This window comes from Chelonoidis abingdonii, chromosome 1, assembly GCF_003597395.2.
Source record: "Chelonoidis abingdonii isolate Lonesome George chromosome 1, CheloAbing_2.0, whole genome shotgun sequence".
In the NCBI taxonomy this organism is placed as follows: domain Eukaryota; kingdom Metazoa; phylum Chordata; order Testudines; family Testudinidae; genus Chelonoidis; species Chelonoidis abingdonii.
In genome coordinates this window covers 330,969,359-330,984,525 of record NC_133769.1, presented here as the reverse complement: position 1 = coordinate 330,984,525, position 15,167 = coordinate 330,969,359, and the positions used below count along the sequence as shown (strand labels likewise).

Below are 15,167 nucleotides of genomic sequence, written 5' to 3'. Positions count from 1 at the left end.
GACATCTCACATCTTCATGAATTAATTTATGTAAAATTGGGGGGAAATGATAAGTTTACAAGAATACAGATTTTAAACTTATGGCCCTGTTGTGAATTAATTGAGGACATGTTTTACCTCTATTAAAATAAAGTTTTCTTCTGTAGGCCCAGTTCATTTGATTCCATCACTGTGCTGTGATGAGACCTGTAGCATGGAGCACAGCAGTCACAGCTGCTCTTTCCACTCTCAGACTACACTTTGTGAAAGGTAACATGGTTTTTTAGAGTGTATCGAGTAATAACTATTTTGCACGTTAGACAAATTAATATTTATACAGGCTACACAAGTTCCAGTGGAGCTTAATGAAAAACTTTGAACTGCTGGCAATCCTGTTTGCCAGATTCATGAAAAATTCATGTTATGGTGAAACAAATTCTGCATTTTCACCCAGAAGAAAAACTATACAAGATCCAAGCCTTAAATTTGTACACTAATAAAATAAAATAAAGTAACACCTTATCTGGGGGAGAGTCCTAATTTCCTCCCCAGATGGATTTTCCTCTCCTCTCCCAATCTGCCTTTAGCTTTTTGGTGACCCTCTATTCTCTGATGGGCTAGCAGGATGTTGTGTAATCTCATTCAGGCCTCTGGGTTGCCTGGAACAGTTAGTACAGTGAACCAGAATTCTAGAAGCCAGTGGTATGGCCTGTAGTCTCCATGACCTCAGTTCATATATTTTTTGGTTCAGAAACTTTAAATTCCTCTCCGAATTGGATGATCTGTTCTAGTACTTTTGAGATTACTATGAGATTTTGTTTAATCATTTATGTACAAATTCCCAATACTGGATTAATGTAATGTTGATGAGTCCCATAGTACTAACTATTCATCTACTCCTAGCCAACTTTGCATCTGGCCAAATATAAATACAGTGGTGGTACAGTTATTTATGCATCACAAATCCTATGCAGTGAGGAAAAATAGAAACCTTTTGATGTCATCTGATATTTCCTAGCTGTAGATTTTAACACTGAATATTTTTAACCAGAATTGTTTTCTATATGAGGTTTTAACCAACCTTTAGCTGTTTTGTTCCTGTGGTCAAATGTGTCTAAAAATTTAGAGGTGATTTTAAATAGCTGCCCTTGATACAATATGGCTTAGTAGTCTAAGCATCAAATTTAAAACATGTACGCATTCTGCAGCTACATGTTCAAGTGCCAGGTTGACTCAGCCCCTTTATCCTTCCATTGCTGACAAATTGAGTTCCGTGCAGTCTGTGTGGGGTCTTTGGTTAAGACCTTAAAAATAGAAGTCCGGTCTGCTCTGTCAGGATATAAAAGATCCCTTGGTGGGTTCCATAAGAGTAGGCATTTGCCCCAATTTCTTTTCCCAGAAAAGTCTCTTTCCTTCAACTACATTGCAAAAAGAAAAACTGTGGCAGAGAGTCTCTGAGTCCGGGTCAGCTGACTCAGGCTCACGGAGCTCATGCTACAGGGCTAATAAAAGTTGTGTAGACATTCCTGCTTGAGCTGGAGTCTGGGATCTGAAACCTACAGCCTTGCATGAGCAGGAACATCTTCATGGCTTTTTTCAGTCCTGTAATGCATGTCCCACAAACTTGAGTCAGTTGACCGGGGTTCTGACAGTATGTCTACACTGTAATTAAAAACCCTCAGTTGGCCTGTGTCAACTGACTTGGGCTCGTGGGGCTTGGGCCAAGGTCCTGTTTAATTGCAGTGTAGGCATTCAGGCTTTGACTGGAGCCTGGGCTCTAGGACCCTGTGAGATGGGAGGGTCACAGAGCTCAGGCTGCAGCCTCAGCCCAAATGTCTACATGGCAATTAAGCAGCCCCTTAGCCCGAGCGCCATTAGCCCAAGTCAGTTGGTATGAGCCAGCTGTGGGTTTTTAATTACAGTGTAGACATACTCTGAGACTTATTGCCATGTTTTGTTTTGTTTTCAGTGTAGACGTACCCTTAGATACCACAGTAATAGTCACCTTCAACATACCTGACCTAGACTGTGACTTACCTGAAAACTGCTTCCAGTTTTTTTCTTTGTCTAAGATGGAAGTAGTCCCTCTAAAAATAAAAATAACCTATCAGTGTTCTCTAATATTATGTATATTGAATGCAGAAACAGAAATTAGAGCAAAACCTTTCTTATTAGTCACATCAGATACTATTTTGAAGGCTGGTTGTAAGGGATGAAGAAGTGAGTCACTAAGGAGCACAAATGAGTGTGAGGAACCAGCAGCAGCACATCCTCTCTACCTTTCATTGTCTTCCCAATGCCCCTGCTGTCTTCAGATTTGATGATCAGGCCAACAGACCTCTCCTCCAGCAGGACATGGCTACCTCCAGAGTATTGGCTTAACATAGAATCCTACGGTTGGAAGGGACCTCAGGAGGTCATCTAGTCCAACCCCCTTCTCAAAGCAGGATCAATTCTCAGACAGATTTTTGCCCCAGATCCCTAAATGGCCCCCTCAAGGATTGAACTCACAACCCCTGGGTTTAGAAGGCCAACGCTCAAACCACTGAGCCATCCCTCACCCTGTGAGCCTGTTTAATTTTCTTAATGTAACACTTACTAGTGTCATAGTCTTTGGAAAACTTTTTCAAACCTGTTTGTTTTCTCTTGGCAGGACTTTAAATTCGGTTGGAGAAATGATTCCTGCATTCCTCGGTTCTCTTTCACACTCTGCCTGTGGAGACCTTTCAGATGCTTGGCCTCTTCTGCAAAACCCTGCTTGCTGTGACAGCATCTCTTTCTGTGAATCTTATCAAGAACTGACTGGAGGAGATATCAGTTCCTTCGATCCAGAGGTTGAAAATACAGCCAATATAGATTCAGATAATGACCAGGACCTAAGTGATGTACTTATTTCAGCTAAGTCTCATGCTGGAAGCTTTGCAGAATCCACTGAACTTTCCAAACAGGGCATATGTGTGGATGCTTCATTAGTTCAGAACTCATCAGCTCCTGAAAACTTGCCAAAGTCAGAGTATGATGAAACAGTTAATCATCCCACAGACTGATAATAAGGTAAGATACATATCTGTAAAAAAATAAGAAAACCTGTTTGTTGTTAGAATGGTACATTCTGAGGGATACTAAGATAAGAATGTATAAGACCTCCAGTCACACTGAGACAAATATAAGTAGAAGAAGTGGTGGAGTAATTTATATTATATAATTGCAAAATCTTCAAAAATTTAAATGCATTATGTGAATTTTAAAAGTATGGTATTTTCCCCATACTACAACGTAACAATAGTGTGAATCAGAATGGAGGGTTTGAGCCTTTGTATACAGCATGAACAAATTGCACTGACAGTTTTCAGTGTTGTGAAATTATAAGTGCAAAAACTAGTTTAATAATTATATGGTGGAACTCAAAGGAAGCCCCTGCTTATGAAATAAGAATTGCAGATTTGTCATTGTTCATTTGTATGAAAGGCTACACAAAGCCTTGTCTATGAATCCACTACTGCATAAAGAAGAAACAAAGATATAAGAGATCATCAAACTTCTTTTTATGCCAGTCACATCTCCCTGTTGACAAATAAAATGTTTTACCAATTTGATTTAATCTGCATCTTTTAATATTGTGTAATGTACAGAGTAAACAAGGTCAAAATGATGGGAGGGGAGAAACTATTGTCCCTGCTAGAGCATTGTAAGGATCACAAAAGTTCACAGTACCACTGGATGGGCATTTTTCTTTTAGAATACTCTCTGTGCCCTGTACCTAATCCTACTCTTACTTTTAAAAATTGCATGTCACTTATAAAATGATTCTCTTTAATCTTCTTCCCTTCAATCTGAACACTTATTTGTTGTATTTATTGAATGAAAAATAAAAGAGGTTTAGGAATTAACAAGAATGTAAATATTTTGGAAATGTATAGAACAAATACTGTCAAAGTCTGTTTAACTGTTTTTTAAACCTTTTGTAAATCAGAGCCTATGTCTCAGAAACTTAGATTTAAGTATAATTTTAAACATGTCCTGAAGCTGGACAGAACTGTAGAAAATTGACAAGGGAAGCAAAGAGAAACAAAGAGGACTCTTTGGCCAGCAAATAAGGAGTTTTTTAAAAGAATCCTGACAATAGTATTGGTCCATTACTAGATGGAAATGGTAGAATTGTCAATAATAATGCAAAAACGGCAGAACTGTTCAATAGTCTCATCATATGGTGATGCTAACACTCTTTCCATTGCACAAGTATCTCTGAAGGAGGGTTAAACCGAAGCTACTAAAGTCAGACATTTTTAAATTAGCAGGTCCAGAAAACTGGCATCCAAGAGTTTTGAAAGAGCTGACTTAGGAGCTTGCTGGACCATTAATGTTGATTTTCATTGGGAGCACTGGGGAAGTTCCGGAAGACTGGAGAAAAGCTTATGTTGTGCCAGTATTTTAAAAGGGTGAATGGGATGACCAGGATAATTATAGCCTGTCAACCTGATGTAGATCCTGGGCAGGATAATGGAGCAGCTGATCCAGAACTCAATTACCCTCCTTTTTTGTTAATGTAATTAATGCAAATCAACATGGGTTTATAAAAAATAAATCCTGTCAAATTGACTTGATATATTTTTTTATGAGATTAAAAGTTTGGTTGATAAAAGTAATAGTGTTGATGTAATAAATTTAGACTTCTGTGAGATGTTTGACTTGGTACTACACAACTTTTTGATTATAAAAGTAATATGACACACATTAAATGGATTAAAAACTGGCTACCTGATATGTCTCAAAATCTAATTGTAAATGGTGAATCGTCACTGAGTGGGTGTGTTTCCAGAGGGGTACCGCAAGGATCGGTTCTTGACCTTACACTATTGAATATTTTTATCAGTTACCTGGAAAAAAACATAAAACCATCAGTGACAAATTTGCAGATGACACAAAAATTGGGGGAGTAATAAATAATGAAGAGGACATGTCACTGATACAGAACAATCTGGATCACCTGGGAAACTGGGTGCAAACAAACAATATGCATTTTAGTATGCATAAATGTAAATCTATATATCTAGGAACAAAGAAAGTAGGCTATACTTACAGGATAGGGGACTCTGTCCTGGGAAACAGTGACTCTGAAGAAGATTTGCTTTTCATGGTGGATAAGCAGCTGAATATGAGCTCCCATTGTGACACTGTGGCCAAAAGAGCTGATATGATCCTGGGATGCATAAACAGGGGAATCTCGAGTATGAATAGAGAGGTTATTTTACCTCTATATTTTGCACAGGTGTGACTACTGCTGGAATACTGTCCAGTTCTGGTGCCAAACCTTCAAGAATAATATCTAGGAATAACATTGTTTCCAATGTCCAAAAATACTTGGCTTGTTAGCCTAACCCAAAAAAGGCTGAGAGGAGACGCGATAGCTGTATAAATACATCAGAGGGATAAATACCAGGGAGGGAGAGGAGTTTTTTAAGTTAAGCACCAATGTAGACACAAGAACAAATGGATATAAACTGAACATCAAGTTTAAGCTAAAAATTCGATGACAGTTTCTAACCATCAGAGGAGTGAAGTTCTGGAACAGCCTTCCAAGGGGAGCAGTGGGGGAAAAACCTGAGCTCCCTTCCAATTCTGATATTCTATGATTCTAGTCTATTTACACTGCATGTTCTTTGAGGAGGGACTGCCTTTTAGTATGTGTTTGAGCACTGAGCAAAATGGGGCTCCAATCTTGGTTGGGTCTCTCAGCACTCTTGCAATGCAAATAAATGATAATTAGAATAAAATCATTTCAAAGAAGAGTGATTTTTAACAGAGCTTGGAATTGTGTGAGTGTATGGTTAGATTTACAAGTGAATGTTTTTAGGACACGTCAGTTTTTTGCCTGCTTTAGTGATTTGTTTTGTTTGTTGTTTTTACAGTAGGTGACTGTAAAATCAGCAATAAGTTTTTAACATTTTATTTTGTAGAGAAATACATACAGTTTTTATGTGATTTTGTGTAACCACTGCTGTGTCACTTTCTTTTAGGGAGCCAAAAGGAGTTTTTCTGCCAGCACTAGAACTGAATGCTACCCTAATGCCTCTCTGTTAATGCTTGTGAATTAAACACAGCCTGGTCCTCAGTGTTACATGATTTCAGAAACAGCAGAAATAAATTGGCAGCATTTTGGACCTTTCAGGAAGTTGCATCTGAGCCATAGCAGCTGTAAGCTGAAACATCAAGGGGCAACTTGAGAGAAGACTGAGGTGGATTCATGATATTAAAAAAAATTGCTGTAGTTCAATAGGAATTATTATGGGGAAGTTCTCTGGCTTGTGTTATACAGGAGGTCAGACCAAATCATCACAATGGTCCCTTCTGGCCTTGGAATCTGTTGTTGTTGTACTTTGCATCTCTTGTGAACAACCTTCTGTGCCTCAAAGGTGCTTGAAAAGCCTAAGAAGATTATGTAAATATAACAAAATGAATTACATTAGTGTGTTTATACTGATCTGTTAAATATGGCTACAAATGACAGAAGATGTGCGGCAGAAGTTTGCCAGTTACTCTGTTTGCAAAGTTAATCATGTATTAGGAATCTGCCCTGGCTAGATGTAATGTTAATTCACAATTTCTTCTGTAGAATGAGTAAAAAAAATAACACTTCTATTTATGTGATGATCATCTGTTGATAAAAATGATGCCATTAAGCTAAAGTGTAATACATAATAAAACTATGAGAACTAAGCAATTAGCATGTTACAGTAATATGGGTTATTGAAGTGCCCTAAAAACATCACACTTCTTTTTAAACCAGGAGATTTGCCTGAATTTAGATTTAGATTTATAAAAATCAGCCTCATAGATAGGCCTTTTTGTATTTGTTGTTTGGTATGTTCAATATGTGGAAGGGTCAGCATATTGGACTTGTTATATCACATACTTTTTAGAAGTTGAAATAATTTTTGTAATAAATTGTCATGTCAAATTACAGTAAACATACCATAAGTGAGAACTAAACTATTACTATAGTCATGGATGAGTTTCAGGGGTCATATCATGGTGACCTAGTCCCTTTTCTTCTACTGGTTCATTTTTAAAATTTCATCTAAGCCACTATCCTCTCCTCATTTTAGTATCTTTTAAAAATTCACTTCTTCCAAAAAGCCCACTGAGAAGCAAGTTCACAATAATTATTTAAACATAACCTTAATTGAACCATCAAGTTATGCACATAACTAAATTGAGTTAAACATATCATCCTACTGGTGTAACTTCTGTTGTTCCTCTCCCTGAAATACTAGAGAGATGACTTAGCCCCAACTTTGCATCTTATGTTAGGGTTTGAACTGCACACGCGTTTAACCAGGTACTGTGCTTACTACCAGTAGTTCCAGTGAACTGCACTAAGAACTACATTCAGCAGGATTGAGCTGTGAGATTTTGAACTCTTCTTATAAGTGTACTATAAACCACCGCATGTGGTCTTGGCACAATAAAAGTAATCAGCAAAATGCTGTAGATTTGCCATAAAATGTTCCTTCCTGCTGCAAGGAGATTTATCAGTATCTATACTGCCATGCAAACGTTCAGTTTCTTTAAAGGAAAAACTCTCTTGCTGATGACACACACCAACAGAAGTTTGGACTGGCAAAAGAATAATTACATGCAATGTTGAATGCCAAAGCAACAAGATGTTTTGGCAAAAGACAATGGGACTACTTGTGTGAGTAAGAGCTACTCATCATGAGTAAGAGTTCCAGAAGATGGTGGAGGGTTACTGATGAAATCATTTTTATGAATATTTATACAGTAAATGCTACTATATGATCACTGACTTACAGTGCTACACCGTTGTGCCTGCAGTACAATTGTTAATCACATTTGCTAAAGATTTATTCAGATCAGAAAACTGTGGCTCAAAATTCCTTTTCTTACTTTCATACATTACAGAAAATGAAAATATTACTTTCTACTATTTACCACATGAACATAACATTTGTTTTTGTATATATTGTGTAAAGAGAAAAATCCAAAATGCATTTCATTACATTGCAAAATATTGTTAGAATAAGTGTGGAAATTAAAATGTTAGCCATCAGGAATTCCTTTTAAAATGGTACTGAAACTTTGCCAGAATCTTTTACCAATAAGTATGTTTCCCATTGGAATTTACACTTTGATCATATTTGTCCAGCAGCTATATACAAAGTTCCTCTAATGGAGGGACCTATTGTTTAAGAGCAAATTGTTAAAAAAAAAAATAAAAAAAATAAAAAAAAAATAAACCAACACCCCACACCAAAACACTGCTGAATAAGTCTCTTTAAATATATATGTATAGTGTGTGTATATATTTTTGAATAGTTTTTCTTAATTTAACCAAATTGGTCTTGTTTATATTGTATATGCAAGCAACATATATGCCAATAGAAAACAAATACCAACACATTTAGACAGTGTGCCTAACACATAGTTTTTTCAGTCCTGTTTTACTTATTGGACTTTTTAAAAAAAATCTGTAAATTATAATCTTATGTAAATTGTTTTGTAATACTTTTTCTATTTGTGAATAAACTGTTACATGAATTGTTCTTCCTTTGTTGATGTCAACCAGTGAATATTACTCATTACTATAATGATGGACCATATCAGGCAATAATCTTTTAAACAGATTTCCCCAGTGATTTGAGTAGAGTGCTGCTTTAATCTGGCCCAACATTATTTTAAAGTACATTTTACTTCAAATTAGAGTTATTAATTCTTCAGGTTGTGAGAGCTTGAAGATATCACCCATTGAAGGCATGATGCTTCAAATTGGGTATTGGTCCCACGTGGAGAGAGAATCATTTGGTGAGCTTAACACAGTGATTTTGTAGTGTAATCTGTTTAAATCCAAATACTTCATAGAGTTGGCGTGATATTTAAGGGAATCCCAACACATTTACATGAGGCGTAGGGACTGTTCTGGAAAATAGTGACTCAGAAAAGGACTTAGCGGTCATGTTAGATAACCAACTGAACATAAGCCTGCAGGTGTGATGCCCTTGCCAGTTTATCAGCATCTTTATAGTAGAGTCAAGAATTGGGATATTGGGAAGTCCAATGAGAGATTTTTGACCCATAACCAAGCTAAAAAGTGAAACTAATTTTTAAACTTAAATACAGCATGGTGTGGGGAGAGCTTATAAGCTTGAAAAGCCTAAGCATTAGCGCTAAAGTAGAGCCAGCCTGCTTGTGTTGGCGGGTCCATCTAGAGTTGGCAATAGCTAAAGTTGTTTTCAGTGGCTAATCTCCAAATAATTTGGGAGTGGCTATGTTCCCTCACCCTCAGGGGTGATTTCTTAATTCTGGTAAATTTAATTTAGTCCTGTCTCATTTACTGCAGTTATTTTCCTGCAGCCACTTAACTGTACCCCAGTGCAGGAACAAAATTCCAAGTGCTCATCAGAGCCATGCCATCCCTTGCAGCCAGACTGAGTTGTCTATAAAAGCTGCAAACGAAATGCATTAGCATTTACGAACATGCATGCACATACACACAAACCACCATACTGAAAGGTGTGCGCTTACTTGCATGTTTGTCTTTAATTCCTTTTCTCCCCTCTCCTGCCATTTAATACCATTCTACCCCCTCATTTCTCTAGTTGTCTCTCTCTTACCTGGAATTTCCATTTCTTTCTTTGAAAAGCAGTGCCTCCTTTCTTCTAGTTCTTCCCTTTCCTCATGCTGTTGTCCGACCCCTTCCTTTGCTTTAGCCAGTGTCTGTTCCCTTCCTCCGTGTAGGATGCATAAGGCCAATCAGCGCTCAAAGAGGGCTCAGATTTAGACCCTTGTTAATTTGTTGGCATTTGATAAGTTTTGCAACTTGTTTTTATATTCATCCCTATCGGACCAGAAAAGCAATTGTTAACTAAAAAATTATTCAAATTATCTCTCTTTTTTTGATGCCTTATTTTCTTTACATGTGTAATCATTTTTAATTTGTATTATGGCTAGGGGCCTCAAAAGCTTGATGTGGCCCAGGCATCTTTGGACCTCTAAGAGGACCTGAGGATTCAGTTTCTGAATATGCCCCTTCTGTGTCATAACGTGCCACTGCAGTCCCCTGTCTCAGTTTTGGGAATACATCTACTCACACCCAACATCTTCAGAACAACAGACCCTCCACTGTGGGTCTAATTTACTGCACAGCTGCCATATCCCAAAAAAAGAGCCCCTCCCTCCCCTTTGCCTCTCCCCATTAGGTTCAGAGCTGAACTGTCCTCCTTTTTGGGACTATGATTCAAATCCTGACTTTCTCAGCCTACAAACGCTTCCTTTACAGTTAGGGTTCACACAGCCCTTCCTTCTCCAGGCTGGGTGATTCAAGTCATGTCCACCCCAATCTACAGCTCTCCCATTAAGTTCAAGGGTTTCACAGCCCTTCTGGGGACTGTGACCTGGCTGAGTTCTTCCGCTGAGAAGCCACTCCATAACTGGGCTTGGAGTTTTCTTCTTAATTTACCCATCCCATCATCTGCTTCCATTGACACTTCCTGGGTGGGACTAATAAGCAAAAACTGCTGTCTGGACTGTGAGAGAGAAGGGAGCCTTACCCATCCTGTCTACAAGGTTACTGGTCTTGGGCCCTTAACAGAACAATGGCCTGGGTTTTCCTAACCCTTCACCCTCCCAGACATTAACTATTCCTTGGACCATATTTCTCTCAGCCAATGTTGGTTCTGTGTATTCCCTTGGCCTTCATTCACCTTCTCTGGACACCTGAAGCAAGGAAACTGGCCTCCCAGACTGCCTCCTCTGGCTCTAAAAGGCCAGTACCCTGTTACACTCCTCTTGGGTGGGCCTGTCTTTTTGGCTCTTTACATTCTCATTTCTCTGCCCCTTTTGTTTGCCCCTGCATTCAGTCCTCTCCCTAGCTCCGGGCTGCAATCTCCTCCCCCCACTATCTATTCCTGAGTCCTCCATCACCACTAACACTAAAATAAAAGGGAGGAGACTTCATCTTGCCCTTTTCTCCCTCCTGGATACAGTTGATGCTGCTAATGGTGATCTGGACACTAGGTTCCTGGCTACATTTGCCATCCACACAGGGTTATGATTTTTTCCCCAATCTGAAAATCTCCACGGGATCTTCTTTGAGTGCTGGTCCCTATGTGTATTCCACATGTAGGTGCGCATGCGCCCCTGTGCCTGAGTCTGGACATGCTGCAAAGCGATGGCCATTGATCAGCACATGCACAGTCACCTCCTGGCAGTGGGTATAAGAGGCAGTGTGGGGCATCTCCCATTCCTTCTCGCTGCTTCAAGGCCTGAGTCAGAAGCATGTCCTCCTTTCCTCTGTGCATAACTTGTAAAGTAAAATCTTGGTAAACAGTTTTTATAGCTTAGGTGGGTAGTTATTGTATATAGTATAGAAGTGTTCCCCTCCCTGAAAATTGAGGCCCATGCTCCCTGCTCACATGTCTATGCCCCGTGTCCTCAGATTGAAGGACTGTCTCTCCTGCCTTGCTTCTTCTCCATCAGCAAAGAGCATCAACCGTGCCTGTACTGTCTGGGTGAGGCACAACTCGCTGCAAAGTGCAGTCTTTCCAAATCCTTCCCTCCCAGAATGCAAGAGACCTGAGAGTTCTGATTGAAAAAGTTTCCTGATGGAGGCAGCTATGAGGCCCTGCTGGGAAAAGTCATCCCCCCTTCCCATACCTGTACATCTACCTGAGCCAACCAGCAGTGCCCTCCAAGCATGTGCCTTGGCTCATATCCTCAAACACCCAAGCCCAAGGACTCTTCCCACGGTGCTCCCCATGAGTGTAAGTGACATGCTCATGGGCATCAGGGCAGAACCCCACAGAGGACTGCCCAGAAGAAATGTATTCTCTCCAAGCCGATTCAGATCAGCTAAGACATCCTGGATAGAACCAATGGAGAACCCCCAGAGTGGAGGGCAAGGCACATTAAAAGTGAGATCCTCCGATGACTTGCAGTACTGAAGCAGAGAGAGTGATGTTCACCAGCACCATCATGAGTGCAGGGCTGGGTTCATTGTCTTTACCGCCTCATTCACACAGAGACTGTGTGAATATGGCTGAGACAGATAAGCCAAGTCCTTCAGGCATTTCTGCTGGAACTCCCTGTACTCCAGACCATTTGGAGAGCTTTCTAATACCAAAGGATATATTCTTCTTCAAGTGATTGTTCATGTGCATTCTAAGCAGGTGTGTACACGCCACGTGCATGGCAGCCAGAAGATTTTCCCTTAGTAGTGTCCATAGCATTAGCCCTGTCGCCCCCTGGAGTGGCGCCTCCATGGCGCCCTATATAGGGGCCCGCTGACCCTCCATCCCCTCAGTTCCTTCTTACCATCAGTGACAGCTAGCTGGAACTTTGCTCACTCTTGCAGCAAGCCTAGCAGTGTCTCGTCTAAGTGTATATAGTTGTTTCCTCTCTCATAGTTTAGAGTTAGTGTTAGTTGTAGATAGTTAATAGTTGTTGGGGGGCTTCTCCTCCAACATACTCATCACCCCACTGAGGCATGCCCGGGTCCCCAGTATTTAAACTCTTCAAGGACTGCGGGAAGTTTATGCCGAAGAGTGACCCGCATTCATCCTGCTTGAGGTGCCTCGGGGAGAGCCACCAAAGAGACCGATGCAGTATCTGCAGGGGATTCCATCCCAGGACTCTTAAGGACAGAGAGCAGAGACTCAGAGTGCTCCTGATGGAGGCGGCTTTATAGCCACACTCGGACCCTAAGCCTGCCGATCTGGCGCCCAGCACCTCATTCTCAATGCGCAGCGCTCTGGCACTGCTAACAAGACAGGAAGCCCAGTCTAAGACCTCTAAGTCCCGGCACCGGAGAGACTCGGGATATAGAAAATTGGCCTCCATGCAGCACTGATCACCATCTCCGGTGCCTGCGAAAAAGAAGATGCTGGTGAGGGACCGATCACCCCACCAGGACCTTAAAAGGCCGGTGGTGTCCACAACTGCGGTGGAACAAGCCGAGCTACAACTGCACCTTCCCAAGGTCCCATTGACTCCCACCCTGCTGGGGGTGCAGTCAAGTCCAGACTGGTCTAGATCCTGGACCTCAGCAAGGATGTGCGTCCCCCTTCGACGCCGGAGGCATTCAAAGTGGCCTCTGACTTATTAAGCCTCCTGGTGCCGGCCTCCCCACACCAGTGAAAAGAGCCACCAGACACAGCCTGACCCCCAATCCAATCAAGGGGCAAGCCAGCCATGATGTCGCCCCAGTCCCCACCCTATGCCGCTTCAGCAGCACCGGCGCAGACAGTGCGCTCTCCAGCCTCGCAGCACCGCTCCCTGGTGACAGTGGGTACTGCTCCCCCTGGGTCCTCCTATTTGGAGACCTCAGACTCGGAGGTGGAATCCTACCACTCCAGTAGATCGAGGAGCAGGAGGTTGGCTTCTCAGGCAAGCCAACAACCTTACCTGGCACAGTGGCAGCAACAGTGGCAACCGCCCTCCCAGTGGCTGTTATGGACTCCCTGGGCCTATCATCAGTCCCTGGGACAGGCGCACGGCCCGCGCTTCAGGTCTGCATCGGTCTCCTTGATGTCAGTGGCTCCGGCACAAATGCCTCCACCGCTGTCCGACAGGAGTGTGCCACAACAGAACCCGGCACTGCCTAGTCAGACTCCGGCACCAACAGGGACCATGTTTCCGACGCCGCAGGCACCACCCAGCACTCCTCATCGTTCGGTGTTGACCCCGGTACCAGCTGCGGTGCTGCATCCTATATCCGCACCAGCCACGCAACCAGAGTACCATGTACCGCAGAACCCTGCAGAGGCTGAGGGTACAGAGGAAGGTCCTTTGCAGGTGATCTCCTCCTCTTCCTCTCCAGATGAGGCGGTTGCAGGAACTTCAGCGGCACTGGCCCTAGAGGACAATCAGGTATCCAGGAATCGCGAACAGAATTTTCCACTTTGGTAGAGGAGGGGAAGTTAATTTCCCAGGCATCCCTTCAAGCAGCCCTAGATACGGTGGATACAGCCTCCCGCATGCTGTCAACCGGTCTGGTCATGCGGCGAGGAGCCTGGCTTCAGGTCTCAGGCCTTCCACATGAGGTCCAACAGACCATTCAAGACCTCCCCTTTGAGGGGCCCATGCTCTTCTCCGAGAAACAGACAAGAGGCTCCATAGCTTAAAGGACTCAAGGGCTACCTTACACTCGCTAGGCCTGTACACCCCAGCTACCCAAAGCAGGCAATTCAGGCCGCAGCCTGCTCCATGGCCGTACCAGCCCCAGAACTGCCCGGGGCCCTCACATAGGTGAAGCAGAAATGGCAGAAGGAGGCAACAACAGCCCTCCGGCCAGTCGTCCAGCCAGCCGCGGCCTCTGTCGGGGCCTAGACCCCAAATTTGATGGTGCGGTCAAGGATGACCTACGAGTCAGGACTCTGGATCCTACTGATAGGGAAAATAACCCCTCCCCTATTATCTTAAGCCCTAGGCCTTTGAGCAAAAATAATTTAGAGCTTTAACTTAGCTTGTTTTATTGTATAAAGGGCATGCTGAGGCAGAAAGATATAGTCAGGGCCCCAAAAAGAGGAACTAGAATTGGATAAAGGGGAACCAGGAGATCTGTTAAGTTATAACAGCTGACCCTGCTGTCGGGACTATAGAAAAAGTGCTAAAACGATCAAACCGCAGACTTGACTGGCAAAGACTATAACAGGGAAATAGGAAAATGTGTGAGAGTTGCTTGCTAAATAGCAATATGTATGCCATAGGGTAAATATTAGTTATGTTTTGTAGCATTAGCAATTTGTATTCCAAATAAGGCTGTATCTATGTGTGACGTTTTGCGGTTTTAACCTTTATAAGCTCAATAACATTTGTAACAGGCAGGTCAGCTTAACCCTTGCTAGGGCATACGCTGGCCTCCGCTTGTGCACAAGTGTATATGCAATAAAGGTGCCTCCGGCTGTCTGATCAAATCACAGAGGTGGTCTTCTTTTCCCCGAACCTACCAACCCTACCTTTTCGTCACGTCTGTCCCCCTTCTATCGTGCCTGGTCCTGAATCACATCAGACAGTTGGGTGCTCCACACGGTAGAGAGGGGATATTCTATCCAATTCTCCTCCCTCCTGCTCCACCAGCCTCCCTCTCCGTCCCTCTTCAGGGACCCCTCTCATGAGCAACTTTTAATTCAGGAAGTGCAGTCTCTCCTCATAGTAGGAGCAGTGGAGGAAGT

At 42.3% G+C, this 15,167-nt stretch overlaps 1 protein-coding gene across 4 annotated transcripts in view; it reads left to right on the top strand.

Annotated features, from left to right (window-relative positions):
• TNFRSF19 (TNF receptor superfamily member 19) overlaps nt 1–8,451 on the top strand; it is a 113,645-nt gene extending 105,194 nt beyond the window's left edge. For all 4 annotated transcript variants that reach the window (XM_032770982.2, XM_075061663.1, XM_032770984.2 and 1 more), the window contains 3 exons: nt 147–249; nt 2,633–3,033; nt 5,997–8,451. In XM_032770982.2, coding sequence (XP_032626873.1) covers nt 147–249; nt 2,633–3,026 — 497 coding nt within the window. In that variant the 3' untranslated portion in view covers nt 3,027–3,033; nt 5,997–8,451. The remainder of the gene's footprint in view (nt 1–146; nt 250–2,632; nt 3,034–5,996) is intronic.
• The last annotated feature ends 6,716 nt before the right edge of the window (nt 8,452–15,167 follow it).